Below are 26,892 nucleotides of genomic sequence, written 5' to 3' on the forward strand. Positions count from 1 at the left end.
ACGTGTTTGGGCTACTCTAAAAGGGTTTGCTGAGATGACAGCTGAGAATGCCGTAATGCTGAGGCATTGCATTGAGTGCCTCAATGCAAATACAATGACAATATCATTGCCCCAAATTTGTCAAATCCAATGAGAAACTCAATCCCAAGCTTGCTCCACATGTATTTTTCTTGGTAGTTCAATCTTAGCTCTTGTTGAAGACTCTCCCCACTTCGACACTCTCCTTATAACTAACCCTCTAAGACCTAGCATCCACACCTTTTAGATGGACGCCTGAGCAAATGTTTAAGCGTGCTTACACGTTTTGATGGAAGTCAACATTTCTAGTATAAACGTAACATGAACTATATCATCAGGATGCTCTGGACAGCAAGCACCCAGACAGCACTCAGCGCCTTCCCCGCTCCCTGAGACGCCCTCCTCACCACTGTAGGTGTAAATGAGTTTGGACTCTGCAAAGCGCACTCGGAGGTTGTGGAGCACCGCGGGCTCGTGCAGGTAGCTGAGGGCCGTGAGGTCATTCTCGCCCACGAGGATGTCCGGGTTGCGGAGCGGAGGCAGACGCTCGGGGTCGATGGCGTATTCCAGCTCCTGCAAAGATAACATTAACGATGTTTGGTGCCTCTGCTGGCGCACAGTCTGTCCTATCTACTGCCCTCAGAGTGATCCCAGACACCCTGAGAACCAAACTTACGTAGAGCAATGAGAAAATCATCTTCACAGCTGGCTTCTAGAAAATGGGAGCCAGGGGACTAGGGTGTTAGCTGTGTGCCCTAGGCCGAGTTACTCGCCCTCGCTGGGCCTCTCTTCTCTCATCTGTGAAGACACTGCACTAGGTCAGCTGCCTGGTCCCCGATACCACCGCAGGGGCCCCATTGGTGCGTTGTTTCAATGTCAGGTGCCATGGAAGTTTGGGTCTGAAAACATAATTCTGCTGCTAGAAAAATGACAGGGTCACCTTGGATCCCTCACAGCTCTGAGGCTGCCAAACTTCTGTTAGAAGTTGACGCGCTTCGTGATGAGAAGTGTCTGAAGGGGCCCATGGGGTCTGGTCTCTCTGGAAGAGGCCACCGGTGTGCGGGGGGCTCACAGCTCCCCCGCAGGGCCGCCCTTGCCCATTATCCTCAGCCTGGGCTGTGTAACGCCCAGGCTGGCCTCTCTTCTGCTGGACTTGACCTGGTGTTGCTGCAGCTGCTGCCTGAGCAGAGTGAGGGCCAGGTTAGTGTGCCGTGTGGTGTCCACACCACAGGCGACTCGGCCTTCCTAGTGTTAGAGCACCCGGGGCCTCACGGCCACCTGTTCCAACTCCCTCCACTTTCATGTCACAGCCTGGGGGAGTGACTTGAACAAGGATCACCCAGCAAGCTTGTTTCACTTCCACCTTTCCACGCTGCCTTCCTTTTGATACCTGGTCCTGGGCCAGCTCGAGGTGGCTCAGCTGCCCCTTAGCAAGTGCCCACTGTGCAGCCCCTATGTCAGACCCTCAGCACCGGTTATATTATTTAATCCTGAAAACTGCCCTCCAAGGAGGGCACAACTACCCTAACGAACAGTTAAGGAGACAGGTCCAGAAAGGCTAAACCCCTTGTCCAAGGCCCCAGAGCTCATCTGGGTCTGGCCGCCTCTGGAGCCTGCACCGCGCTGCCTTCCATCAACGTTGATGGGCTTGGTTTGCCGGTGGCTCATCTGTCTGGTGCAAGGAGAGCAGGTCCGGCCAACCAGGAGCGTCCATGGACGTGACCCCTCACAGTGGCTGCCCGTTCCATCGTCAACGCGATTAGATTTGTAGACCTGCCCCAGGCAGAATACTCTTCATCTACACACTGTTGAGGTTTTCTGTGACCTGTTTAAAATTAACAGCCTCTTCCCGGGTTTTAAAAAATATATATATAGATTCCTAGTCCATTAAATATTGTGAATGAAGTCCTCTGTCAGATAAAATAAATAAAAATGGACAATTAATCAACAGCCTCCTTTTTCAGTTCAACCTGAGTGAGTGTGTGTGTGTGTGTGTGTGTGTGTGTAGGAAACAGAGGGAAAGAGAGAGAAAGACAAACAGGACAGACAGTCTGGGGCGGGGGCGGGGAGAGAACGTGAAGAACCTCAGACTGGCAGTAGGAGACAGAGGTGCCATTTTCCAGCACAAAGCAGGCTTTGTCCGTCACGGTATAGACGGACAGTCGGGTTCGGAGCAGTCTGCCTGCCGGCCGACTCACCCGCCTCCCCGCCTCCTCTGAGCAGCTGGCTCGGGGCCTGGAATGCTGCCACCTGAAGCCCTGCTGATGTCACTGAAGCAGCACGTTGCTGCCACCACTGCTGTCTGAGATTTTCCCTCCGGGGCCGTCTGACCCCTAGTCAGAACCTTGCCTGTGCACGGGGGTGCTCAACAGGTGTGCAAGGAGTTTCGGGTGGCAAGGGAGACGCCGAATGGAGACACAGCATCCTCTCGCACCCTCTCTTGCATTTGCACACGTGCACCGGGTCATCTTGTTTGACCTTCAGCAACCTCCCTGTGACATTGTGCTGAGATTAACTCCATTTCACATAAGAGGGGACCAAGGGGCTCTTTGCCACAGACCAGCGAGTAGCTAGGGCAGCATCTGAATCCAGATATTCTGATTCTAGAGGATGTGCCCTGAACCTTGGTGTTCGTCTTCCTTCCAGTATCTCAGGAAACGATTCCCAAATCTGGGATGCTTTTATGGACAGGGTGTCCTGTCTCTACAGAGGCCATCTGCATGCTTTGGAAATTCCATCATTTTAACATTCCTGTGATATTCCCCAGACCAACCCTGGCATCCAGACAGACCAGGAATCCTCGGTCCAGCTCCATATCCAGATGTTTGACTCTAAGAAGGAAAGGCCCCCGTAGCTGTGGACCCAGTGGGATGTCATTAGCGCCAGGAGAGGCATAGAATGGTATGATGGATAATGGAAGCAAAGACAAAATCTGCAGAAGCTGTTAATCAAAAGACAAAACCAGCCTTTGAGAGAAACTTTTCGGCAACATACTCCACCACGGGAACGACCGCTGATCTTGCCGCTCAACCTTTGGGAAGGTGTGTTTCTGCCCACGAGGCGTGTGCCGCCGTGAGGAATACTTTTACCTAGTTTTGTTTATGAGGTGATCTATAGTGTATCTGCAATGCATCAGGCCTAGCTGCTTGGTTTTCTAGGCAACAAAATTCCAGCACTGACAGAGGCCCCTCATAATGTCACACAAACCCACGCAGTCCTGTCCTCTTGTCCCATCTCTCGTCACTTCCCTAATCGCCCTGCCACAGTCCCTTCTGGAGATCCCAGTTCTTACATGCTTCTATCCATCCATAGCCTGATGTGCTCTCCCTCCGTTTGCTCTCATACCTCCCTCTCCCCTCCTATTTTCCTTCTCCTCCTCCATTTCTCTTCCTCTTCCCATCTTGATGTTGCTCTCCACCAGTGGTACCTGAGGCCCACACTACTTCCCTCTGAGTTTCTCATCTTTGCCCAGTCTCTGTGCTGAGACCTAGGGAACCAAACTAGCTAATCACCTTTCAGCAATCTCCCAAGGAGGCCGAATCCCCAGAAATGCAGCACAAGGCACAGGCCTGTCCACTGCATCTCGTACAGGGAGAGGCCCAGCTGACGTAGGGCACTTTTTGCCTTCACTGGTCAGTGTGCAGTGGGGACAGGAGGTGGGGATAGAACGGGGAGTGGTCCAAACACAAATGCGTCCAGAGCACCAGCTGGCCGTGTCGGGTGCCCCTCATGTGCCCTCCCCTGGCTGCTCCCACAGGGACCACCTGCCCCCCCACACACACACCCCAGTTACCCCTAATACAACAGGGCAGCTGTAGCCGGCGAGGACCCACCGTTCCATCCTCCAGCAGGAGTCGCAGGACTTGGTCGCCAACTCTGTAGTCTTTTGCTATTTCTGCAGATTTCCAAACTTCTTCAGGATCAGGAATCCAAACCCTGTTGTACTGACCAACACAACACAGCCGGCTTAATTTCAGCACTCTGAACACGAGGCACAGCGCATCCAGTAATCAGACTCAGGAGGGTCTGTTCCTGCCCACTGGGTCCGTTCCTCCGTGAGGAATACTTTTACCTAGCTTTGTTTACGAGGCAACCCCTCGTGTATCTGCAATGCAGCAGGCCTAGCCATTTCATTTTCTGGGAAACCAAATTCCTGAAGTCTCCTAAATACAACGTGAAAACGGAAAGCCTGGGTGTGGCAAAGAAATCCCTCAGTGCCTTTAGAGAGAAGACCCGAGTCTTCTCTGGCACAGCAGTTGGAGCAGAGAGATCTGGTTCACTGCTGATAGACTATGGTGCTCTGGGCCAGACACTTAACTTCTTGTGCCTCATTTTCCTTACCTGTAAAATGGGTACAACAATACCTACCTCCCAGATTTGCTGGGAGGTGAAGTTAGACTGTGCACTTGAAAGCACTTTGCAAGGTACTGTAGAAGTAATGTTTTAGCAGCATGATCACAGTTTGACCACCAGGTCAGCAGCCCAGGGTTCCCACTATGGCAAATGCAGAAGCCCACATGGTGCTGCTGAGCTCAGTTCTCAGCAAGCAATCGGCATGCCTGGCTCAGCACTGACGTGCAAGTCTTCAGGCAGAACCACACTTCCGTGTGCTGAATGTGTCACCTCCGAAATTCTGTTAAAGCCCTAGTCCCCAGTGTGACGGCATTTGGGGATCAGTTCTTTTGGAGGTAACTAAGGTTGAATGAAGTCATAAGGCCCTGATCTTACAGGAGTAGTGTCTTCATAAGAAGAGACACCAGAGAGCTCGCTCACATACCTGTTTCTGCTGCATGCACTGAGGAAAGGCCACATGAGGGAACAGTGAGGAGGCGGTGGTCCACACCCAAGGGGGGAAGTCCTCACCAGCACCACCCCTGCCCACACTCTGATCTGGGACTGTCGAGCTTCCAGAATTGTGAAAAATAAATGCTTGTTGTTTCGGCACACAGCCTGTGGGATATCGTTTTGGCAGCCCTAGCAGACTAATACACATGCCTAATAATTCACACATAAGAGGGTGGTCTCACTCTCCGGAATTTACCAGTGGTACCTGAACGCTGTTCTAGATGAAGGCAAGGTGACCACCAAGTACTTACACTGCAGTGGCTACCACAGGGCCCCCGGATCCATTCCCCCTCCCCTGCAGGCGTGCCGGCTGCAGCACGCACTGACCACATTTGCTCTTCCGCCCAGACCCCACATCTCAGTCTCCTGCAGCTGTCTGTAAACTCATTCACCTGTCCAGTAGTCCGCTCACTTGCTTGTTCATTCAATAAACACTTGCTGACCATCTATGATGTCTAGGTGTGGCACAGGGCTGGGTCGCATCTTCTCATGGTCACCATGGTCTTCCTGCTAACCCGGCCAATCACCAGCCTGTAGCTGCATTCGTACTTGTTCTCATTTGCATCTCTCTGCTCATGCACCAGTAGTTTCTATCAACAGGACCCCTGGGCAAGACACCCTGACGTCCTGGGACGTAACCAGGCTGACAGGATCAATACTGGGAAGTACCCACATGAAGACATTAAGTAGTACCTAGGAAATATCTTAAAGCTAAAGGCTCAATAGCCCAGGACCCCAGATGCAGATGAAGTCTGAGAGGCCGGCAGTGTCTAACCGTCACTTCCCAGAGCAAACTGACCCCCGAGTTCCCCAGGAACTAAGATGAGCCCCAGTTTTCACAATAGCACAAAAGTGGAAACGGTCTAGATGTCTATTAATATGAAGATAAGTTTTAAAAAGAGAAAGAAATACTCACACAATGGAACACTTCTAACCAATAAAAAGTCAGCTACTGACAACAAACAACAACTTGAATGACTCTCTGAAGCATTAGGCTTCATTGAAGAAGCTTTTCATAAACCAGCACGTTCCATATCAGCCCCTTCAAATGCGGTGCTAGAACAGGTGAAATGAATGAGTTGGGGGGAGAGCCAGGGCGGCAGTACCTCCGGGGTAGGCAGGGCCTGGGAGTGGCTGGGAGGGTGCCTGAAGGAACGTCTGGGGGGGTGACCACATTCTGTGTCTCAGTGGGGTTTGCGCCCCACAGGCGCCAAGCACATGTGGAACCACAGAGAACATGCGCTTAAGGTTTGTGCATTTCATTGTCTGGAAACTCTACATAGAGAACTAAATAAATATGGGACTTTAACAGCATGCATACTGCAATATTTAGATGGACATGTATGGGCATATGCAATTTACTCTAAAACACTTCAACATATAAGAGGGGTTGAGGGCTGGACCGAAGGGTAGAAAGATGGACAGGTGTGTGATAAAACAAATGTGACACCAGGTTCGAGCCAGAATCTGGGGGGTGGGACGCACGCTCACTGTAGAGTTCTTTCAGCTTTACTGTGCAGTTAAAATGTGCCTAACGAGATGTTGGAGGAAATAAAAAATAAGTATGGGACACAGTTCAGGGTTTTAGTACTACACTGGGGCAAAGATGGTTGAGGAGCATAGCAATAAATATGTTAATTAATATAACTGTCTTACTTAATCAAAAGAATATATGTAAGTATATGTATATATTTAAAATTGGTTGGCTATCAGTCATGACTCCCTAAGTTGTATGACATTCTTTAATTATTGACAGGTAGTTAAGAGCAGAAGCTTGCTGAAATGTGGCATGGGTGGGTAAAATGAGAGAGAGAGAGAGAGAGAATGGAAGAATGACCCAACAGGCGATGACAGGTACTTAGATACACACACCCTTGCAAAAAGGTAGACAGAAGCCTAATAAGCTAACACACACACTCACACTCCCTGAGTCCTTGTGGCTATGGGCTACCACTTTCCACCTCAGGTCTGCTGCTGAAAATACGTATTGTTAACCTCATAAAGCTGAAATCATCAACACACTATGCCAATTTATCAAGAATTGGCCACTGTAGAAATTTAGAGCTAAAAAGATCCTTGAAAATTGTGTACCCAAAGTCATTTGTCAACGTCCCTTTTACAGCCACAGAAAGCTCACTTCCACTGAAGTGGGGGCAGCTCCCTTGTGAAAGAGGTGAACACAGAGGCGTCCGTGGGGGAGCCCAGCCGAGGGCTGCGCCCAGGTCTGCCAAGTCCCTCCACAGAAGCCAGGGGTCTGAGAAGTATGTCATGTTAAAATCCCTAGGTCAGTCCAAGCCTTTATTGTATTGGTCCCCAAACTTGAAGCCTGGAGAAGTCAGTAGCTGGCCAGCTACCACACAGAGATTCTCAAAGGCCAGGACTCCAGGGGAGCCAGGGCCTCGGACTTCTACTTGAACGACTTGTTAATTAAATGCATCTGACCCTGAAAATAATTCTGGACTCTCCAGTGCAGCCTTCTAACCTGAGGGTGCATTTGTTTCCTTGGTCTATTCCAGATCAAAGCAGTGTTACATGGTAGGCAGTTACAGGGTCGTAAGCAACCAAATGTCTGCTTTGCTTCTGGAGTGAACACAATGACCTGCTCACTCCCCAGGCCATCCACACCCCACACCCCACTGGGCCTGGTGCCTCTACCAGCAGCGGCCAGTCATTTAGGGCCTCACAGCTGAAACCCAGCCTGGTAAGTAAACACATGGAAGTTTACCCAGCTCCAGGTAACTTACATCCATTTGGTCTCTCCCTTCTTCCTACATTCCTTTACCCATAAAGCAACACTTCACACTGGAGGAAGAGCTAACTTTGCAACATTTGGACAAACAAACGCAGTCCCTGCAAACAGTGTGACTAGCTCTCATGTGACCTCCCCAGTGTGGTTCCTTTTCCTGGAGCAGGGGCCTCCTGACTCAGACCGCCCTCTGGGTGGGTGGGTGTCCCACCTTTCCTGGGAACCCTCCCCCGCGGTGAGAAATCATGGTGTGCTGTAGCCACAGGAGGCTCAAGAATGAGGCAAACACTTCAGGTGCATTGACCCATAGGAAGTGATATATGTTCCCAGGAATGTGCCCGATCCGCACACTCTAAGTGCTCAGCTGGGAGAGCGGCACCTTCCCAGGTTGCCCACCTATCTGAAGGGGTCTGCTGGCATCAGCCACAGAAATGGCTTAAAGACCTTACATGGAATATGGAATGACACCACTTTCCTCCCTCGCTGCCTCCTGGCCTGGGTGGGACTCTACACCCCCGGGCCAGAGTGGTGACACTGAGCTCTCGCTCTTCTTCCTCTCCTTCCCTCGTTCCTCGGGGCCCTTCTGGGCCTCCTCTTTTGTCTCCCTAAGTCCTCCCCAGTTTTGTCTCACAGGAGGCTCTTTCTGGAGGTTTTCATCCCTTCCCATGGTTTCCAAGACTGTCCTGGTGCCCATGCACCCGCGTCCTCCGGCCCACATCTCTCTATGGGTCTAGACATTTCCAACTGCCCTCCAAACCCCAGCCCCTAAATGCCCTGACACTCACAGATCCCAAACTCGAGCGATTATTATGTCTAATGCAAACCTGCTGCGCCTTGTCCTCCTCAAGTCAGAAACCTGGGTCTGTGCTGGGCTCCCGCTCCCTTCCTCCACGCCACCAGCACAAATGGTCATCAGGCTCTGGAGAAAGGTCCCATCTGCCTGCCCCATCCACCCCTACTGCCCCCGTCAGTCTGCTCCCCGTACCCTGCCCCCACAGCCTGCTGAAAGCTCCCTCAACCAGGCTGAGCACCAGGGCTCTGTGGACTACAGACTCCCTCACCCACACCCAGACCAGAATCCCACATGGGTGGGGCCCAGCGAGATGACAGCTTTAAAAGTCCCCCCTTAGGGGTTCTGATGAACAGCCTGGCCTGGGGAGCCTTCGTCCTAACCAATTTTCCTGCTCAGGCCCCAACCCTTTGCCAATCCACCCTCTGTCTTCTTCCACCCAAATCACCAGCAATTTCTAGAACACGCTGATCTTGTTCTTGCCTCCACACTGAGCCACCCTCCTCAAGGTCCCCATTGGTGAGCAAACTGCTTTGTGCAGTTGTATGAGCCGAAGACTCCCCGCCTCTGTGACACCTTCCCCAACACCTCCCCCCTCAGGCAGAGTTGAATGCTTTCTCTGTAGAGCTCTCTCTGTCCTTTCCCTAGGTTTCTGGGTCACTTCCATCGCCCCCACTGACGTTTGAACTTTAAGAGCCTTGCCGGAACCCAGTGCAATGGCTTCCCCATGCCCAGCACTCAACAAACATCTACTGAACAAGAATCTGAACTCACAGTTCAGTTGCACCACTGATAGTTCAGTCTTTGTGTCCCCTTTTTAGTCTTCTGAACTGCCCGTATGTAACCCAGTGGGTCCGTCTAATGTCCCAGATACCTGAATACGGAGAAGTCTAAGAGCTGCCTATAGTATCCAAATGGGAAGTCATTACACTGAACTTGAACCTTGTTTTATCCAGGAAACTTTTACTGCTAGTCAAGACACCTTGATCTTGCACGTCTGAATTTCAGTGAGACTTCTGTAAGAGGTCTTTCAAGTTCCTCATGTACAGGTGAAAGTAACAGAGAGTTGAAGGATAACTTGGGAATCCGTGGCTAAAACCAGTCATAACCTGAGTTCTGATCAATGAGCAAGAACAGTTCAGGGAAAGTCTCTAGGGGCGTGCCTTCCACTCACCACGTCCTTTTCTCTCTTAACCCTCACCCGAGGATGCATTTATTGGTTTTAGAGAGAAGGACAAGGACAAGGACAAGGACAAGGATGAGGAGGACGAGGAGGAGAAGAGAAACATCAATGTAAGAAAGAAACATCAATCACTTGCCTCCTGTATGTGCCCCAACCGGGGTTGAACCTGCAACCTAGGCATGTGCCCTGACCAGGGGTCAGACCTGCAAGCTTTTGGTTCGTGGGACAACGTTCCCACCAACTGAGCCACCCAACCAGGGCCAATCATCACTTTCATCAATATCTTAGATGAAAAAAACAGAATACAAGTCTATCAAATATCAGATGAAATATCAATTAGCTAAAGATGATCAAGATTGAAAAAATGTTTTGACAAATTGCAGAACACCAAACAACAAGTTGGAAAGTTTAATAGTGATAAATGTAAAGTCCAATATATAAGTACCAAATCAAGAGTATTATAATAGCATCAATATTAAAAAACTGTTATCAAGCATTGTGTGTCAGGTATTTAGCTAATGGTTTTACAGAGATGATTTAATCCTTACTGGTAAAAGCTAAACCCATTTCACAGGAGTGGAAACCCAGAGAGGTCAGGTAACGTGCGCAGTGTCACTGGTTAGTAAGGGGCAGAATGAAGACGTCACCCCCTTCCCCACCTGGACCGCAAGGAACACTCTGCTTAAAACGAGCAGGACACAGCCATGCCAGCTGGCACGGAGGGCCACGCGCAGGAGGTCGCAGCCCCAGGGTTCCACGGCACTCGTGGCTAAGCAGACCAGGTCTAGAAAACGGCGCCACTGTAAGACAGGAGGTATCAAGGCAGTGAAATCCGCCCAGAGGAAGGCGGCCTCAATGGGGAGGGTCTGGGGTGACGCTGCAGGAGGAAAGGTGTGGAACTGTCACCCTCCTCAAGCTCTCGGTCCTGCCCACGCGGCATTCTCAGGGGCTGGCTAGCCCTCTGGGCTTCCTTCATTTTAAATATCTCCCTGTCTTCAACTCCTGCCACCACGGCCTCAGGTCCCCGACTCCTTTCTGAGGCTGTCCCATGCCGGGGCCTGTCTGATGGCTTCAGTTTCCAGTCCTGCACTGGGCCCCTCCCTTCAGCCTGTGACCGTTCCCAGGGGTCCCCTTTCCCCCTCACAGTTCTACTGAAAGAGAAGCAATGCTAAGGGCCTCCTAGTAGCCAACTCCAGTGACGCTTCCTCAGCCTTTGTCCTCCTTGACCTTTCTGCAGCTACGGAACTCCGTCAGTTCTGGTGCATACCTTCCTTGGTTTGGAAGGAAGATCATATAGAAACATACATATTATATGTTTATGACCACAGAGCATACATAATTTTTGTGCTCTCATTTTTAGGTAACAAACATTTTCCCCATGTTGTAATGAACTCTTCATTAAGCAGCATTTTTAATAGCTTCATACTACTCTGTCCTGTGGGTCTTCCATAATTCACGAAATTCTACCCCTTTTTTGGACAATGGGTTTGTTTCCATTTGTTACTAGAAGGAATAATATAATGAGCAACCAGGCATCAGGGGAGCCAGCTGTGAAGTGGACGGACTTCCCACCAGTCCTCTGCGTGGGGGCAAAGGTCAGGCCTCCGGAAGAGGAGCGGGAGGACAAAGCACATGACTCCAGCTGGTGGTACTGGGAGGTGTTAAGAACACAGGCTTTTAGTCCTGGCTCCAACACTTCTGTGTAACCTCAGGCAACCCAACCTGAGCCATTTGTAAAACTGGGATAACGACAGAGCACTGGTTATTCAGGTCAAGTGGAAGAAGGCACCTAAGGTTCTGAGGATGACATCTGACACATAAGAAGTCCTCAGTGACTGTGAGACAGAAGTAACCATCCTCAACATCCTCTTCGCACCCATAGCTTTTCTGAAAGCAGAAAACCTCATTTACTCGTGCACGCACACATCAAACGCGTACTGAACCCCCAGTGCTCCCTGTTCTAAAGAAACTCTTGGTCAGCAGTGGGGATAGCGAGCTAAGGAGCTGTTACCAGTCATTTTAAAGGTGCCCAGTTGCAGGGCAAAGATTTCCCAGAAGAGGCACTGCTCAAATTGAATTTGGAAGGTACAGTCACGGGTGAGCAAAGCAGATAGAGACGGACGGGCATTTGAAGCAGAGGGAGCACTGTGTGCAAGGCATCAGAATGCATTTAGGTCCAGCAAAAAGTTTGGTGGAGCATGAGCCGAGGTAGCAGCTGCTGGACAGGGGCCAGGAGATGATGTAGAAAGGACCTATGCTGAGCGAGACGGACCCTCGAGAGGGGCTCAAGTAGAGAATGGCCAGTCTGGTTTTTCTTAGATTTCAGAGTGGAACTGCTGGATCAAACGCTCTGGACATTTCTAGACCATGCTGCCGTGCTGCTTTTGAAAAGAGATGGGTCATCTCACACACTCCCCCAACTCTGCAGCAACTGCGGCTCTCACCACACTTCCTTTCCGGAGTCCCCTGCTCTTGGAACCTGTCTTCCTGTGGTTCCTGATGCCAGCTCTCCTGTCTCCTCCTCCCTGCAATGGCTCTCTGCTTCCCCTCCCTCCCTGATCAGATGCTGTCCCCAGTGTCTGGTCCTGGCCCTCTTCTCTCCCTTGGTGATGTCTTCACTGCCTCTACCCCTGGGCAGAAGACCCCAGGCCCATCCTCGACACAAGCCAGCAACCACCTGAGCACCAGCCCCTGGACGCCCCCCACCACCTCAACCCCTGCAGGTATTTTCCTCATGACTTTCCAAAGAAACATCTCCTCCTCCCGATGTCCCTAATTGTGTCAATGGCACCACCGTCCTCTCAGTCACCCAGACACTAGCCTCCATGTCACCTTTGGCTTGTCCCTCTCCCCAACACCCCCCAGTCCAGTCTCCCATTCTCACCTGCCCCCACCCTCCATTTCCCGGGCTGCAGCCGCAGTTCTCTCCCCGGCAGTTATATGACGACTTGACAAACCAGCAACCTGACCGCAGCCTCTCCCCAGGGGCCCAGAGTCGCAGGGGCTCTGCTGGCACACCCGACTTCCGAAACTCGATCCTGTCCTTCCCCACTTAAAACCTTCACCAGAGCGTAAAGCCCTGACCTACCTCTGGCTGCCGTGACCTCCCCTTCTCAGCTCTGTGGCCCAGCACGCTCCTCCGTGCCTTCCACACCTCAGCAGACTGAATTACGTGACATTCCTCATTTCTCACTAATCAGAAAACTCCTTGAGAGGCAAGACTATCACTTAAAGAAACAAAACTTTCCAACCTCCCTCAAGCATAAAGTTTTATGTACAGAAAGAAGAGATTAGACAGGGCTGGGCAGGTAACAGCTGCGTCAAGAGGGGGACTGGGCAGCCTTGCAGTCACGAGACAGTGTGGCTGTCACACAGAAGCCAGCTGCCGCACGGGGATCCCCAGTGGCAGCCCACCCGCCGCCCCAGGGCAGGATCACTGTTTGCCTGGGTGCAGAAACGGGTTTCAGTTTGTTTTAAAGCACCGTGTGGCGAAGACTGTGTGACAGGGGTTCGTGTGGCTATGGGGGTCCCCAGTCACAGACTTTGACTCGGGACAATTGGCTAGATCGCGGGACTTGGGAGGGTGGGGTGGGGTTGGGGGGCATGGTAGGGAAGCACAGGGAGAGGGTTTAGATTTTGTCTAAGAAAGAAATCTTTGGTTTCACTTGTATGTGGAATCTAAAGACCAATATAAATGAACAAACAAATCGGAAACAGACTCATAGATACAGAGAACAGACTGAAGGTGGTCAGAGGGGAGGGGGGCTGGGGGACTGGGTGAAAAAGGTGAAGGGACTGAGAAGTGCAGACTGGTAGTTACAGACTAGTCATGGGGATGGAAAGGACAGCATGGGGAATATAGTCCATAATACCGTAATAACTACGTATGCGGCCAGGTGGGTACTGGAAATACTGGGGGATCGCTTTGTAATGTATAGACTGTCTAACGCCTATGCTGCATACCAGAACATAATATTAATACAAAATAATACTGATTGTAAACTGTGATTTAAAATTTTAATTTTTTAAAAGCAAAGTGTGTGCTGATACGGAAAAGGATAGTAAAGAATTTATGAAAAATACAATTATCATTTTCCTTGTTTGAAAATGTACACAATTTCTTTGAAGGTTTTTTCCTCCCCTGGAGAGAGAGGGATAAGATAGTGAGGGAAGTGTGGGAAAAGAAATACATTAGTAGATGCTCAATAAATATTTGTTGAATATATTTTAAAAAAGGAGGGAGCACTGGGGGGGGCAGGGCAGGGACTATAAAACAGAAAACTGTACTTGAATAAGAATTAAATTAAAAAATTCAAAAAAAAGGAAAGATATTGTTAACAAAGTAAGCTCTCAAAAAACCCGAACAGGCAGCAACACAAACGGGGGGGGCACCCCACCTCTGGCACTGACAAAGCCGGGGGCTGCCTGACCACCTGGAAGGAAGGTGGCAGCCTGTAGACTCCTGTGCCGCTTGGACACAAGGCAGGTGGCAACAGCCATCAAGGCTCCTTCTGGCTCTGGGACTCTCAGGTTCTCTGTCCATTCAAGCCAATCCCTAGAAAATTCTTGCACTTCAGTTTTCTTACATTGTGCCTGGAACTGAGTTAGTGTTTAATACATGGGGTGAGCAAAAGTAGGCTTGCAGTTGTACTACAAATAAACAATACAATAAGTGATAAGTAATACAAGAACAAACCGTTTTGCATAGTCACAACTTCTCAGGGCCTGCTTTTGCCAGCCCCTGAGTATCCGTGGTGTCAAGCACTCAGTGACAGGGGTGCTCATGCATGTGCGTTTTTTTCTGGGATTGAAGAGCGATTGTTACTTAAAGTGGGTTAATCAGCATTTTCCTCTGCCCTCCAGAGTATCTTCCAAGAATGGTTTTGTTCAAGAACTTTTTTTTTTTTTTTACCTCCAGTAAGTCGAAGACCAAAGAGGTACTGTTGGATACCTGGTGGCTCATGTGCTCACTGGTAAACTATCCTGGAACAGAGGGGATTCACACCTTCCATTTAGAACTCTCCTTAAGGGAAATAAATGTATTAAAGAGGAAAACACCATTTGGCTGATTTGAATTTATACTGTTACTAATCAAAGTAGGAGATGAAAGTTTGTTTAAACCATGGAAACATTTATTTACAACCACTGTCGATATCTATAGCAGAAGTGCCTTTACATATAAAGGTAGGCCCCGCGTCAGAAAATGGGCAGATCCTGGTTTCATCAGCCTGAATATGGGTGTAGGAGGACGTAGCTGAATGGCTGTTCAAATGGATTTTTTTCCAAAAGGGCCAACACTTTCACACTTTTCATTCAAATTATTAACCAACGTCATGTCAGAAGGTTCTGGACACTGAAGGGGAATGTTGCCTTTCCTGCCTAAAGGGGTGGAGTCCTCTGCCCCCAAGAAGATGAGGTTTCGGAAGAACGCTCTCGAATTGTTCCTGGAGTTAAACTGTACATGTTAGGTGAAGAGCTTGTGACAACACGTCAGGGGCCCTCAACTTCTAGCAGGGAGGCCTGGGTGACAGGTCCAGGCAGCTGCAGCTTCGGAGTCATACGAACTTAAACGCACGGACATGCATTTTGAAGACCCAGTAATTCTAGAAAGCGGCCTGAATAGTGAGGTTAAATTTCTGAGCCAAGCTGTTCAAAGGGCTGCCAAGAGGGTCGGGAAGATTACGGATGCGATTACTCGCCCACGTCTGAGATTTCTACATTCCCGCAGGCAACCACGATTCCACTTGTGGCTCGGAAGGAGGGCGCCAAGGCGCACGGGAAACGCGGCCTAAGGAGCGACCCCTGGAAGCTCAGGCCCGGAGAGGCACTCGGTCTCCTATCCCGAGGGGACCGAGGTTCCGGGGGCGCCTTTGCCACGGACAGAAACCCGAGCCCTCGGGAGGCGGCGCTGCCGGGCCCCCGGTTCCCGGGCCCTAACTGCAGCGAGCGCGCCAGGTGCACAGGTGTGGCCCGGACACCAGGTATAGTCAGCGTTAGCGCCGGGCCGGCTTCCCTCCCGTGCGCCCTCCCTCGGGTCGCGCCACCCTGCCTACCTGCGTGTACAGCGCGGCCACCGCCATGGGCGAAAAGCCGGGGCAGCTCAGGAGCCGCGACGGGGCGAGGCTGGGGGCTTAGACCCGCGGTGCTGAGGCTCCGGGCCAGGTAACCGCGCGCAGGAGCCGCATCCAGAGCGCCGGGCCACTTGCGGAGAAGTTTTCCAGGGATCCTTGGACTTTTCCGAGGGCGGGCGGCCCAGGAGGAGACAGGCGCGGATTGGTCCCTCCCAGCTAGGCCTGGCCAGTCCCCGCCACGACTGGGCGGGGGCGGGGGCGGGGCGGGGCGCGACCCTCCTCCCCGTGAAGCGTCGGCAGTGAAAGGGTCCACCTGGCGGGGGCCGAGAGCTGCGCCCAGAACCCGTGGGAGCGGGACTCTCACCGGAGAAAACAGGTGTGTTCTGAGAGCCGTCCCCGCCCAAGTGTCCGCTCCCTTAAGTCGCAGCGTCTTTACTGGAAAGAATAGAGGGATATGACCATTCCCATAGAAAATCCAAGAGAATCAACAAACTAATAGAACTTGTGAGAGTTCACCCAGGTGACCATATTCAAAATCAAATATAAAAATGAGTAACTCTCCTTTATATCAACAAAAACCCTTTAGAAAATACGATAAAAAGTAAAGTAGGAAAATAAGATGTTTACAAAATCAACGAAAATACAAAAAGTCCAGAAATTACACCAACCAATATGCACTTAGCCTAGAAAATGTTTAAATTTCTCTTCAGGGGCATTAAAGGCCTGAGTAATACATGTCATTTTCAAGGATGGGAATATTTAATATGGTGCATGTATCAATTCTACCCAAATTAATAATATATAAGCCTAATATAAATGGAATAAAAATCTTTGCAGGACTTTTGGAAAATTGTATAATGATATTTTTTTATGGAATAAAGTCCCATTTTGGTTAAGTACCAGCCTTCTGGAAAGTCTGTGGATTGTCTGGAAAACTTCTCCTGCAGGATGGTGCAGCAATGTTTTGTATTTTTAAGCATATAAATCTAGCACTTCTGTTAAATTGATTCCTGGGCGTAGTATTCTTTTTTATGTTACTATGAATGTCTATAAGTGTTTTCTTAATTTCATTTTCCAATTGTTTATTGCTAGTATAAATAAAATTTATTTTTTATATTGACCTTGTATCTTCTGAGCTTTTCTGAATTCATTTATTAGATCAAGTAAATTTTTTTGTGTGTGGATTCCTTACAATAGTCCACACACAAAATAATCATTTGTAAATAAATTCATTTTTTAAACTTTCCTTTCAATCTAGGGTGCCATTATTTCATTTTCTGGTGCCGATTGCTGTGGCCAGAACCACCGGCCCAATGTAGAACTGCAGTGGCAAGAACAGCCGGACATCCTTGCCTTCTTCTCGGTTTCAGGGGCAAAGCATTCAGGTTTGGTTTCCTGGTTTTCTTCCCATGAATTATAAGGTTATCATAGGTTTTTTGTTTTTTTTTCCAAAACATGAAGGAGTTCCTCCTTCCTAGTTTGCTATGCTGGGTTTTTTGTTTTTCAATCTTGAATGGGATTGATAGATCTTTTTCTCTTCCCTTTACTCGACCTATATGTGTTTTGAATCTGTAGACAGGGGGTCTTTAAAAAAATTCAGTTTGACTATCTCTGCTTCCAGTAGAAGTGTTTAATCCACTCACATTTAATGTAATCATTGACTTATGATTTATCTTGTTTTCTGTATGCCTCGTGTATTTTTTTTTGTTTTGTTCTTCTGTTTCTCCTTTACTGACATTTTTGGTGATAGATTTTTAATTTTTTGTGGATTATTTTAATTCCTACCTTTTAAAAAACTATATTCCTTACGTTAATTTTTAATGGTTCCTCTAGGGATTAAATTGTGCACCTGAATCCATCACAGATACTTCAGTTTAATACTGTATCACTTTCCTACAGCTGTTGTAACAAAGTAGCACAAACTGGGTGGCTTAAAACAATGGAAATGTGTTCTCCACAGTTCTGAGATCACCACTTTTTACTGCTCAGTGCGGGGCTTCACTGGGCTCCACTCCGATCAAGTGAGCTCTCCAAAGGCACAGCTGCTAGTTTTCACAGCTTGCCCAATTCTGGCAGAGTTACCTGGCCACCTGATGTGGGGGAGGGGAGGATCATGGGAGCAGCCCCGGGCAACAATGACAGACTCCCATTGTTCTTACCCAGAGTTCAGTGGTTTTTCATGCATAACCACTACTGATTTGTTGTGTGCTGTTGGTCCATTTACAGAGCCCTAAAATTGTTGTTCTTGATTCTTTTGTCCAGTGTTGTGCTTGCTTTTTTGAGGAGAGAATTTCTTGAGCTCCTTCCTCAGTCTGCCATACCAGATGTCAAAATCTATTTAAATAAATTATTGCAATATAATTCTTACACCATACATATCACCCATTTAAAGTATACAACTCAAGGACCCGTTAGCATGCGTCTACCGTAACTACTGATGACTGTGGAAGACTGTACAACCCAACAGAGAAACCAGAGAAGGCACCTACAAAGTTGTGAGTAACAGTAGATACAAAAGTACAAGTCAAGCGGTAGCCGGGAAGAAAACCTGACGAGAAAGTGAAGAGGAAGAGATCCCTAGCACTGCAATTCAGGAAATTTCTCTGTTAAAAGAACTTCGTCATCCAGAGTCAGTCTTCAAGATGTGTTCGTGCAGAGCTCCGGGTCATATCTCATCTCTGAAAACCTTTCCATGGATCCCAAGAAATGTTTGGATTCTGTCCTTCCTGGTCAGTTTGTAGATTCTTCACTCGGTAAGAGTCATTTATACCAAATCCTATAAAGGATTGTTTTGTCACTTAAGAAGAGTTCTATGCAGAGATTAAAACCTCAAAATCTATTGGTTGATGACAAAGGAATAATCCAACCGGCTGCTTCTGGCCTTGCCAGAGCTTCTGAAGCACCTGTTGGAGTGTGTGCATGTGGGGTATGAACACTTGGCCATGGATCTTCTGAAGTATTGCTGGGGTCAGCTTGCTATGTGGGGTCAGCTTGCTAACTCCACTTGCCACTCAGAGGGTAGGCACCGTATTTGTGGAGTTAGGAACTAACAAACCACTTTTCCATGGGGATTCAGCAATTGATCGACTCTTCAGAATATTCAGAGCTTTGGGCACCCCAAGTAAAGCGTGGGCAAAGTGGAATCTTTATGGGACTATAAAAGAATACATCCCCCAAGTGGAAGCCAGGAAGCCTAGCACCCCACATCAAAAACTTGGATGAGAATGGCTTGAATCTGCTATAGAAAATGTTAGTCTATGATCCTGCCAAACAAATATTTGGCAAAATGGCATTGAATCATCCACATTTTAATGATTTGTAGCTTTCTGTGAGTTTCCACATGTGGTATTGAGTACAGATAGTTGCATCTTTACTGTCAACTTTTTTTTGTCTTGTTTTTTTTCTTTGTAAAACTTATGCTATACTTCATCTTCTAATTTAAAAATGTAAATATTACTCAATATGAATTTAAATAATTCTATATATGCATGTAGATCTCACTGTAACAACTATTTACTATGATAAAACTATGAATCTAAAAAATAATATACAACTCTGGTTTTTAATATATTTACAGATATGTTAAACTATCACCAGTCAATTTTAAAACACAGTCATCTAGAAAAGAAACCCAGGTGCTCTTTAGCTATCACGCCCCAGCCCCTCGTTACCACCGACTCCTCAGTGGTAGTTAAGCAACCACTCACCTACTGTATATCACCTCTCTTTCTTAATTAGCCTGGCTAGAGGCTTATCAAGGTTTTATTTATCTTTTCAAAGAACCAGGTTTTGGTTACATTGATTTTCTCTATTGATTTCCTGTCCTCAGTTTCACTGATTTCTGCTCTAATTTTCATTTCTTCTCTCCTGCTTTCTTTACATTCAATTTCCTCTCTCTCCCTCTCTAGATTCTTGGAGTAGACAGTTAGATGGTCGATGTTAGGGCTTTTTCCCCCTAAGGCACAGGTTTCATGCTGTGCATTTCCCTCTAAGCACTGCTTTCACTGCATGTCACAACTTTCAATGAGTGGTATTTCATTTCCATTTAGTTCAAAGTATTTTAAAATTTCTCCCGAGATTTCTTCTTTGACCCATGTGTTTTTTAGAAGTGTGCTGTTTAATCTCCATGTATTTGGAGATTTTCCAGCTATTTCCCTCTCACTGATTTCTACTTTAATTCTATTATCATCTGAGAGGGTCTATTATAGGATTTCTATTCTTTAATTTTAAAGGCATGTTTTGAGCCCAGAATGTGGCCTATGTTGGTGTATATTCCATGTGCTGTGGGTTTATTGATCAGACATGAACAAAAATCCATTATCTCCATACCTTTATTTGAACACTTTTCTATAATAGCCAGGAGAATACAGCATTAATGACGCACACTCACTAAGGACAACATTAGACAACTACAAAGCTTAAATGTCAATCTGATTTGGTTTTGGTTTTCATCTTAGCACTAGTTGATATCTTTTGTTGATATGAGGTGAATTATTAGTTTATTTTTAAAAACTCCGTGTGAGATATGCTGGGATGGGTTCTGTTTAAAACTAGAGTGGGTTGATATGCCTTTCATTTTTCAGTACTTCTGCTTCCTTTTTCATGGATGAACACTGTACCCAGGAACTTTCAAAAGATGAGCCGTAGTTTGTTTTTCTGTGTGGCTCAAAGTAGAATTCCTTTTCCAGGTCCGACGAGAAAAACTGTTTGGAAAACTGCAATGTTCAGTTTCATTTTAGTTAAAAAGCATATCCATCTCACAGTCAATTAACAATTAAAGTTAATAATTAAAATACAGTGTTAAATGTCATGAGCTCATTTCTGTGCAACACTGTTAGAGCAATTTAAATTTCCAAGACACAAAAAAGTCAACGTTACTTCCAGGATTCCACAAAAATACATAACTAGGAATCATAAATTACAATATACATATCCACATTTAAAGGAAAAAAAATCACCATTTGTTGGGAAAAAATTAAATGGCTCAAATGATTTAGAAAGCCTGAAGTGTAGTCTAAAATTTTACAACATATGGTAACAATAAGATATTTGAAAAATGCATAAAAATGTACTGACCTACCAAGCATTGAATTATACATTCCAGTTTCAACTCAAAAACATTTTTCTTTCAAATATTTCAGGCAATATTACAATATTAAAAAGTCATTTTCAGATATTTATGACTCTAATAACACTCATTAAATTAAGCTAATGAACATTTTAGCTAGACCAAATTATAAAATAAAAAAGGTATAAAACGCATTTTGGCAGATACGTTACCTAGTACTTCTCAGTTCCTGATCTACTGAAAACCCACTAACTCCAGGTCGATTTAATTTAGGGTAATACAGTGGATTAGAATTTATAGCACTCTTTCTTGTTTTCAATCTTTTATTGTACCAGCTTCTTAAATTTTTTTTTAAAGAATGTCCATGAGAAGTTTTATAGTTATACTCTTTACCTTTATTAAGAAAAGGTCAGTGGAAAACCAGCTATTTAAATATTACCCAAACTCTAACATCTCTGTATTTCTTCCTCACGTTCATCTGCTTCCTTGTGACACAGAGCCCGCCGCGCTTGGGAGCGCTTTCTAAGCCCACATTTCACTGGCTCTGAGTCTACTGCTGCCTCAGAGTTCTAATACCTGTTTAGAACTAGCAGAAAAGAAGGGAAGAAGTAAAGGTCGGGGAGGATCACGCACACTGGGGAGAAAGGAATTAGTGGTTGGAGGCCACACCCAACCAAAACCCTCACAAAACCTTGAGAAACAGGGCTTGATATTCTCTCCAGGCAATATGTCCCCTTACAGAGGAAAAGTTGCAGGGAACTTAAGGCAGCTCCAGGAGGGAAGGGAGCAGGGGTTAAGGCGGCCCTCACAGCACAGCCTGAGAAGAAATTACAATGCACTTATTCATGAGCAGAGGCCACGGCAATACACAGCGGCAATACACAGCCTCTCAAACACGCATGCACACAGCACATCTCCTAGCTCCACAGTAAACACTGGCAGCATGCACACACAGCGATGTTCAAACAACCCTGGCTGGCAGGGCAGGGTGTATTGACAGTGACCTTCCTCTTCACTTTTGAGAGGCGTTCACTGCTTTCCATCAGGTGGAGACAGCCTGCTACTAATTAATGACCTAAGCAGAGTATTGCACCCTCCGAGGGAGCACTGATTCATTACAAAAGTCAAACCTGGTCATAGCAGGTAACTACGACAGAAGGAAAACTTCTGGGCTCTAGGCTCTTTATCTCGTTAGCACAAAGAACTACTGCTCGATATTGCTCACTGCTCAGTTCCCTTGTGTCAGCTGCTAACTCGGATAAAGAGAAAGAGCGCCTCTTGCCCACCTGGGCACCCCGCAGGCACCGAGGGGGACAGACATAACCTCAGGACTCGTTCAAGTGCCCTCGTTGCGTCCGCCCACACTGCCACCGCAGCACATTTGAAGGCGGCTCCACTGGGGGGGGGGGCTGTGGGACCTCTGGCAAGTCTGACCTTACTTCTCTCGAATATCATCAGCGGATGAGTGTGGCTATATTTTCTACCTTCCAGTGCTGCTGTGAGGAGACAGTGAGGTAACAGAGAGAGAGCAAGGAAGTAAAGCATAGCCAATGCATGGCACTGTTCTGCACAGCTTTCAACAGGAGAGTTTAAAAGTCAAACAGTAATTTTTGCTTCCTGTTTTATCCTGAATAGTTGAAGATACCCAGAGGATACTTGACCGTGCTGCCTGGGGAACTCTATGAACTGGTGACTCTGGGTGTGTTTATGGGAGGGGCGGGACAGAGAAACACTGGAGGTCTTCTCAGGACAGTGGCAGGTGCCCCTTTACCTGGGGTCACCAGGAAAGTAATTTCTCACAATCATCACTGTACTGAAATTCTAATAAAATAAAGAATTTTCATAGCCTCCCCCAGTTATTAAAATATTTGATCTACATTATATATAATTACTCAGAAAAAGCCAACTCTAAATTATCCATTAAAATAAAGCAAATCAGCCCTGGCTGGTGTAGCTCAGTGGATTTAACATGGGCCAGTGAACCAAAGGATTGCGGTTCGATTCCCAGTCAGGGCACATGCCTGGGTTGCAGGCCAGTTCCCAGCAGGGAACGCACGAGAGGCAACCATACATTGATATTTCTCTCCCTCTCTCCTTCCCTTCCCCTCTAAAGATAAATAAAAAAAAATACTTTTAAAAGTAAAGCGAATCATACTAATTCAAATCCCCAAAGCTCCTTTTAATTGGCTTTGGAATATATACATTTGCACTTCTGCTCCTACAAAAGAAGTGTCAGGTATGTGGGGATTATTCAAAACTTCCAAAGGAATTGTGAAGCCACATTCATGGACTTTATGCCCCACTCATCTTCCCCCATCTCCACAGTTAACTCTCAGGCAGACCAAAACCTTAACCGAAGAAAAGCGGTAAGGGAAACTGCTTCTAGCTCCCCGGCTTTGCATTCCAAGGTGGGAGCTGCGTCTGTGGGTGAGGAGAGTGGGAGCAGAGTATTCCGGAGGGGCTATTATGACAATGACCCAATGTTGTTTTAAGATCTTTCTTTGAATTCCTATTGTGTGTCACAGAAGAATTATAAAAAAGTAAATTAGTGAAAATGTTGAAGAATGTACTAGAGAGAAGTGAGAAGAATGTGTACTCAGACTGGCCCGAAGGGAAGCCGCCAGGCAGGCTGGGGCAGCTGAGGACTGACTCCACCCACCAATGGCAGGCCTTCTGGGTCAGGCAAGTAGGCTGGCGATGGGACCCAGAGTTCGCAGGAGGGAAGGGGAAGATCGAACAGATAAATGGGTGGGGGAAAGGCTGCTGGAGGTGAGTTTGAAGCTGCAAGAGAAAGTGTGGATGGACGGAAGGAAGGGTGAGCAGTCCTCAAAGTGGCCAAAGGATTCCCAGAGTCAGCGGGATATTGCTGCACCCTCAAGGAGCATGCAGGGTCATTCGCAGGCGCGGGCGGGCGTCCCTGGTGGTAGGCTGCTCTTGTTATGGCTACTGAGTATCTTTCGGCTGCTAAAAGAAGCTAATCCAGACCCCCACCTGGGGTTCTGAGCAGGGCTTGGAGGGAGCTGCAGCCCAGGAGCATCAGAACCTTTGTGTGGCCATCCCTGAACAGAGACGATGGCCAGGGGAGGAACAGGCTGCTGCACTTTTCAGCAGAAAGACAGCACTTCTGGGAGAGACACAGGCCCAGGCTAGAGACACTTCAGTATGTGAGTTGTCTGGGGGTAAGAGAAAGAACTACGACAGACAGCGGTGGGAGCCCCAGAGTGACCCTGAAGACCTGACAAGGCTGGGGGAGTGCATGGGACATGTGACACAGCACTGAGCTGGGAGGGCTGGGAGGTTTCCGGGCCAGAGGTGGGGTGCGTACACCATGGAGGCATTGTCTAACCATTTCCTCACCCAAGTCCCACCCATGCTCTTAAACTATGACACATTCAGTACTAACCAAATGGTCATGAGTCCATTGAAAACCACACTGACACCCTGGTAAAATTGAGAGAACCTGAATGAATTAGCAATGTTTGGGTTGGTTGTGCAAATAAATAAATGTATACAAATGGAATACAGCAGTACATGACAATAAAAATTACCTAAATATAACTTTCTAAAAACATGGACGTAAATCACGTACACTGAAGAAGACTATAGCTTCACAGATTTGTGATACTACATTTTGTTAATCCCTCAGACATAACAGGCACCGAACGCTGGTCTTTGCATGAGCACACTGAGGAACTGCAGCTCGTTTCTCTAGGAACCAAGTGCAATGGAGAGGAGAGAATGTTAGACACAGAAGGGACCTTAGGACTCAGCTGTCCAACCCTCTTACTGTGTAAAAGAGGAGCTTGAGGCCCAAATAAGTTAGCAGACAGTATTTATCTTTTAATAACAATCTTTATCATTGATTCGAAATTGTTTGACTTCCATTGATAATATTGCACATATCTCAATAAAATGTCACTTTTATAAACCATCTAGGAGTTAAATGATATAAATCTATGATTGTAATGCAGTTTCTAATGAATTTGCTTTTTGTGCAACCTGAAAGGTTTATTGTATAACATACCTAAGAAAAATGCAGAATACGTTTAATCGGAGTTTCAGAATGAAAACACAGAATCTGGGTCTTACCCAGCCAAATCCTCTGTAAAGCTCGGCAATCTTCGTCTATTTCTTATCTAAGTCAAAGTATTTCTAACCCGATGGATGTTCTTTAAAGTATCTAGTTGTACTGAGAACATGTATAGAAGTTGCAAGCCAAAAAAAACCGGAATCATAATTATTTATTATACAACTTCTTTTGCATAATTTATAGGATAATCAAAGTTTTTAAGACCTGAATCATGAATACACTGACAATGCTCTCTAGATCGTGACTGAGACGAATTCTTCATAAATTAAGAAGAAAAAACCTGTCGAGGCTGAATATACGCACTGCAGGAGTCAGCCCTGGAAAGTAAAAATAAGTCACTTCACAGAACGCTGCACCCTGCTGTGATCCCCGCCCAGGGAAAAGCGAGGAGGACATCAGTGCAACACATCCTGAATAAACCACAGCAGCCGTTGCGTCCTGTCTGTTCCCACCCCCCAAAGTCTAACGTTCACCACTATGTGACTTTCCAGTGTCCACTACACGTGCAAGGGGATCTGTAGATTTCTGCACACAATCCAGTTCAAACTGTGATCTGACTGAATTGTAAACAGAACTGGTAAACCAGAAGCTTACTGTTGTAGTGCCTAACAAGAATATCACTTACATTTTAAAGAACACAGTATGCAGCAGCAATTTAAAATGCTCAGGAAGCTACAGTACAGATGGACTTCTATGCTACACAGGAAACCAGCATTCTTTTTACACCTCTACGTCATAATGACACACATAAGGGAGTTACTTGACTAACTACTATACATATTGCCAGTTTACTTCTTGGATCCAGTTTGACAACATCAACATTGATTCCTAAACTGATATGATATGTACTCAATAGCGATTTTTCTTCTGGTTATCACAGAGGGTGGTTTCTGTTGGTACCTTGCTAACATCAGCTCATATCTAGAATTTATGTTTTTTTATACCATTTAGATGCGGTGCTAAAGATTTAAAATAAATGCTAGCAGCTGAAGAAACATTTTTTCCTTCCTTCTGCCATTTTCTTGCATGTGAACTCGGAATGCCTAACCGGTCACCGGGGAGTGTTGCTACAGAGGAGCGTGACTTTCTTTCCAAGGTGATGCAAGTTAATGACCTCTTGTTTGGAAGCTGATCACTGCATTTTCTTTACAAATGTGTTTTCAGTAGCTCACTGGAAATAATGGGTTCTTATTTCAGGCAAGAAATGTATTGTCACTGTTTGCCTTGACATCACTTTCAGACTCGGGATATGAACCCCAGGCCCAGGCTGGCTGGAATCTGTATGGTTTCTAGTGCGAGGGAGGATGGGTTAAAGGGAAAGGTGACAGGAAAGATGTGTTTAGCATCCATGAGCAGCTGAGGAGAGTCTTTCCTGTCTCGTAAACGCATCTGGAAAATTAAACAAAACAAACAGAACATCAATTCTTTGGATCTATAAAGAAATTTTTCTTCCACCACAAATCCTACCCAAAACTCCCCAACTAATGAAGAATGTTTACATTTGCTTCATAATCACTTAATTTTCGACCTGGCTGGTGTGTCTCAGTGGAATGAGTGCTGGCCTGCAAACCAAAGGGTCACCGGTTCGATCCCTGGTCAGGCAGGGCACATGCCTGGGTTGCGGGCCAGGTCCCCAGTTGGGGGCCTTGCAAAAGGCAACTGATGGATGTATCTCTCACACACTGGTGTTTCTCTCCCTCTCTTTTTCCCTCCCTTACCCTCTAAATAAATAAAACTTTATAAAAATCATTTCAATTTCCCAATACATTACCAAAAAAAATTTAATTCACTGTAAAAATAAGATAAGATAATTTAAAAATATTATCCTTCAACAAATGTAAAATTTACATTCAAAATACTGTGTTGGTGAGTCAAAGAGAAAGAACTCGGGAGGTCTTACCTGTATAGTACGAATGAATGACACGGAGACTCTTTCTTCAAACTCATTCACTGGCGTGTACAAATTCAACACTTTGACAATCTATGAGAAATAACATGACCAAAGTTGTCAGCGTATTTTCAGGCACACACTGGGTACTTATGACCCGGAAACTACCAGGGTCTGTGCGTGGGGGTTCAGT

The 26,892-nt window shown here is 46.8% G+C and overlaps 2 protein-coding genes and 1 pseudogene across 7 annotated transcripts in view; 1 reads left to right on the forward strand and 2 right to left on the reverse strand.

The window, feature by feature from the left end:
* MYO5C (myosin VC) overlaps positions 1-15,804 on the reverse strand; it is an 89,777-nt gene extending 73,973 nt beyond the window's left edge. For all 3 annotated transcript variants that reach the window (XM_037054652.1, XM_037054651.1, XM_037054653.1), the window contains exons 1-3: positions 15,636-15,804; positions 3,852-3,962; positions 426-591 (exon numbers count right to left, since the gene is read on the reverse strand). In XM_037054652.1, the coding sequence (XP_036910547.1) occupies positions 426-591; positions 3,852-3,962; positions 15,636-15,662 (304 nt within the window). In that variant the 5' untranslated portion in view covers positions 15,663-15,804. The remainder of the gene's footprint in view (positions 1-425; positions 592-3,851; positions 3,963-15,635) is intronic.
* Positions 15,805-15,986: 182 nt separating this feature from the next.
* Positions 15,987-19,014, forward strand: LOC118992639 (cyclin-dependent kinase 1-like; annotated as a pseudogene).
* A 3,794-nt stretch (positions 19,015-22,808) lies between these two features.
* Positions 22,809-26,892, reverse strand: part of MYO5A (myosin VA) — a 185,177-nt gene continuing 181,093 nt past the window's right edge. For all 4 annotated transcript variants that reach the window (XM_037054650.1, XM_037054649.1, XM_037054648.1 and 1 more), the window contains 2 exons: positions 26,712-26,792; positions 22,809-26,200 (listed from right to left, as the gene is read on the reverse strand). In XM_037054650.1, coding sequence (XP_036910545.1) covers positions 26,048-26,200; positions 26,712-26,792 — 234 coding nt within the window. In that variant the 3' untranslated portion in view covers positions 22,809-26,047. The remainder of the gene's footprint in view (positions 26,201-26,711; positions 26,793-26,892) is intronic.

This window comes from Sturnira hondurensis, unplaced genomic scaffold, assembly GCF_014824575.4.
Source record: "Sturnira hondurensis isolate 20B ecotype Veracruz unplaced genomic scaffold, ASM1482457v3 Scaffold0008196, whole genome shotgun sequence".
Classification (NCBI taxonomy): Eukaryota; Metazoa; Chordata; class Mammalia; order Chiroptera; family Phyllostomidae; genus Sturnira; species Sturnira hondurensis.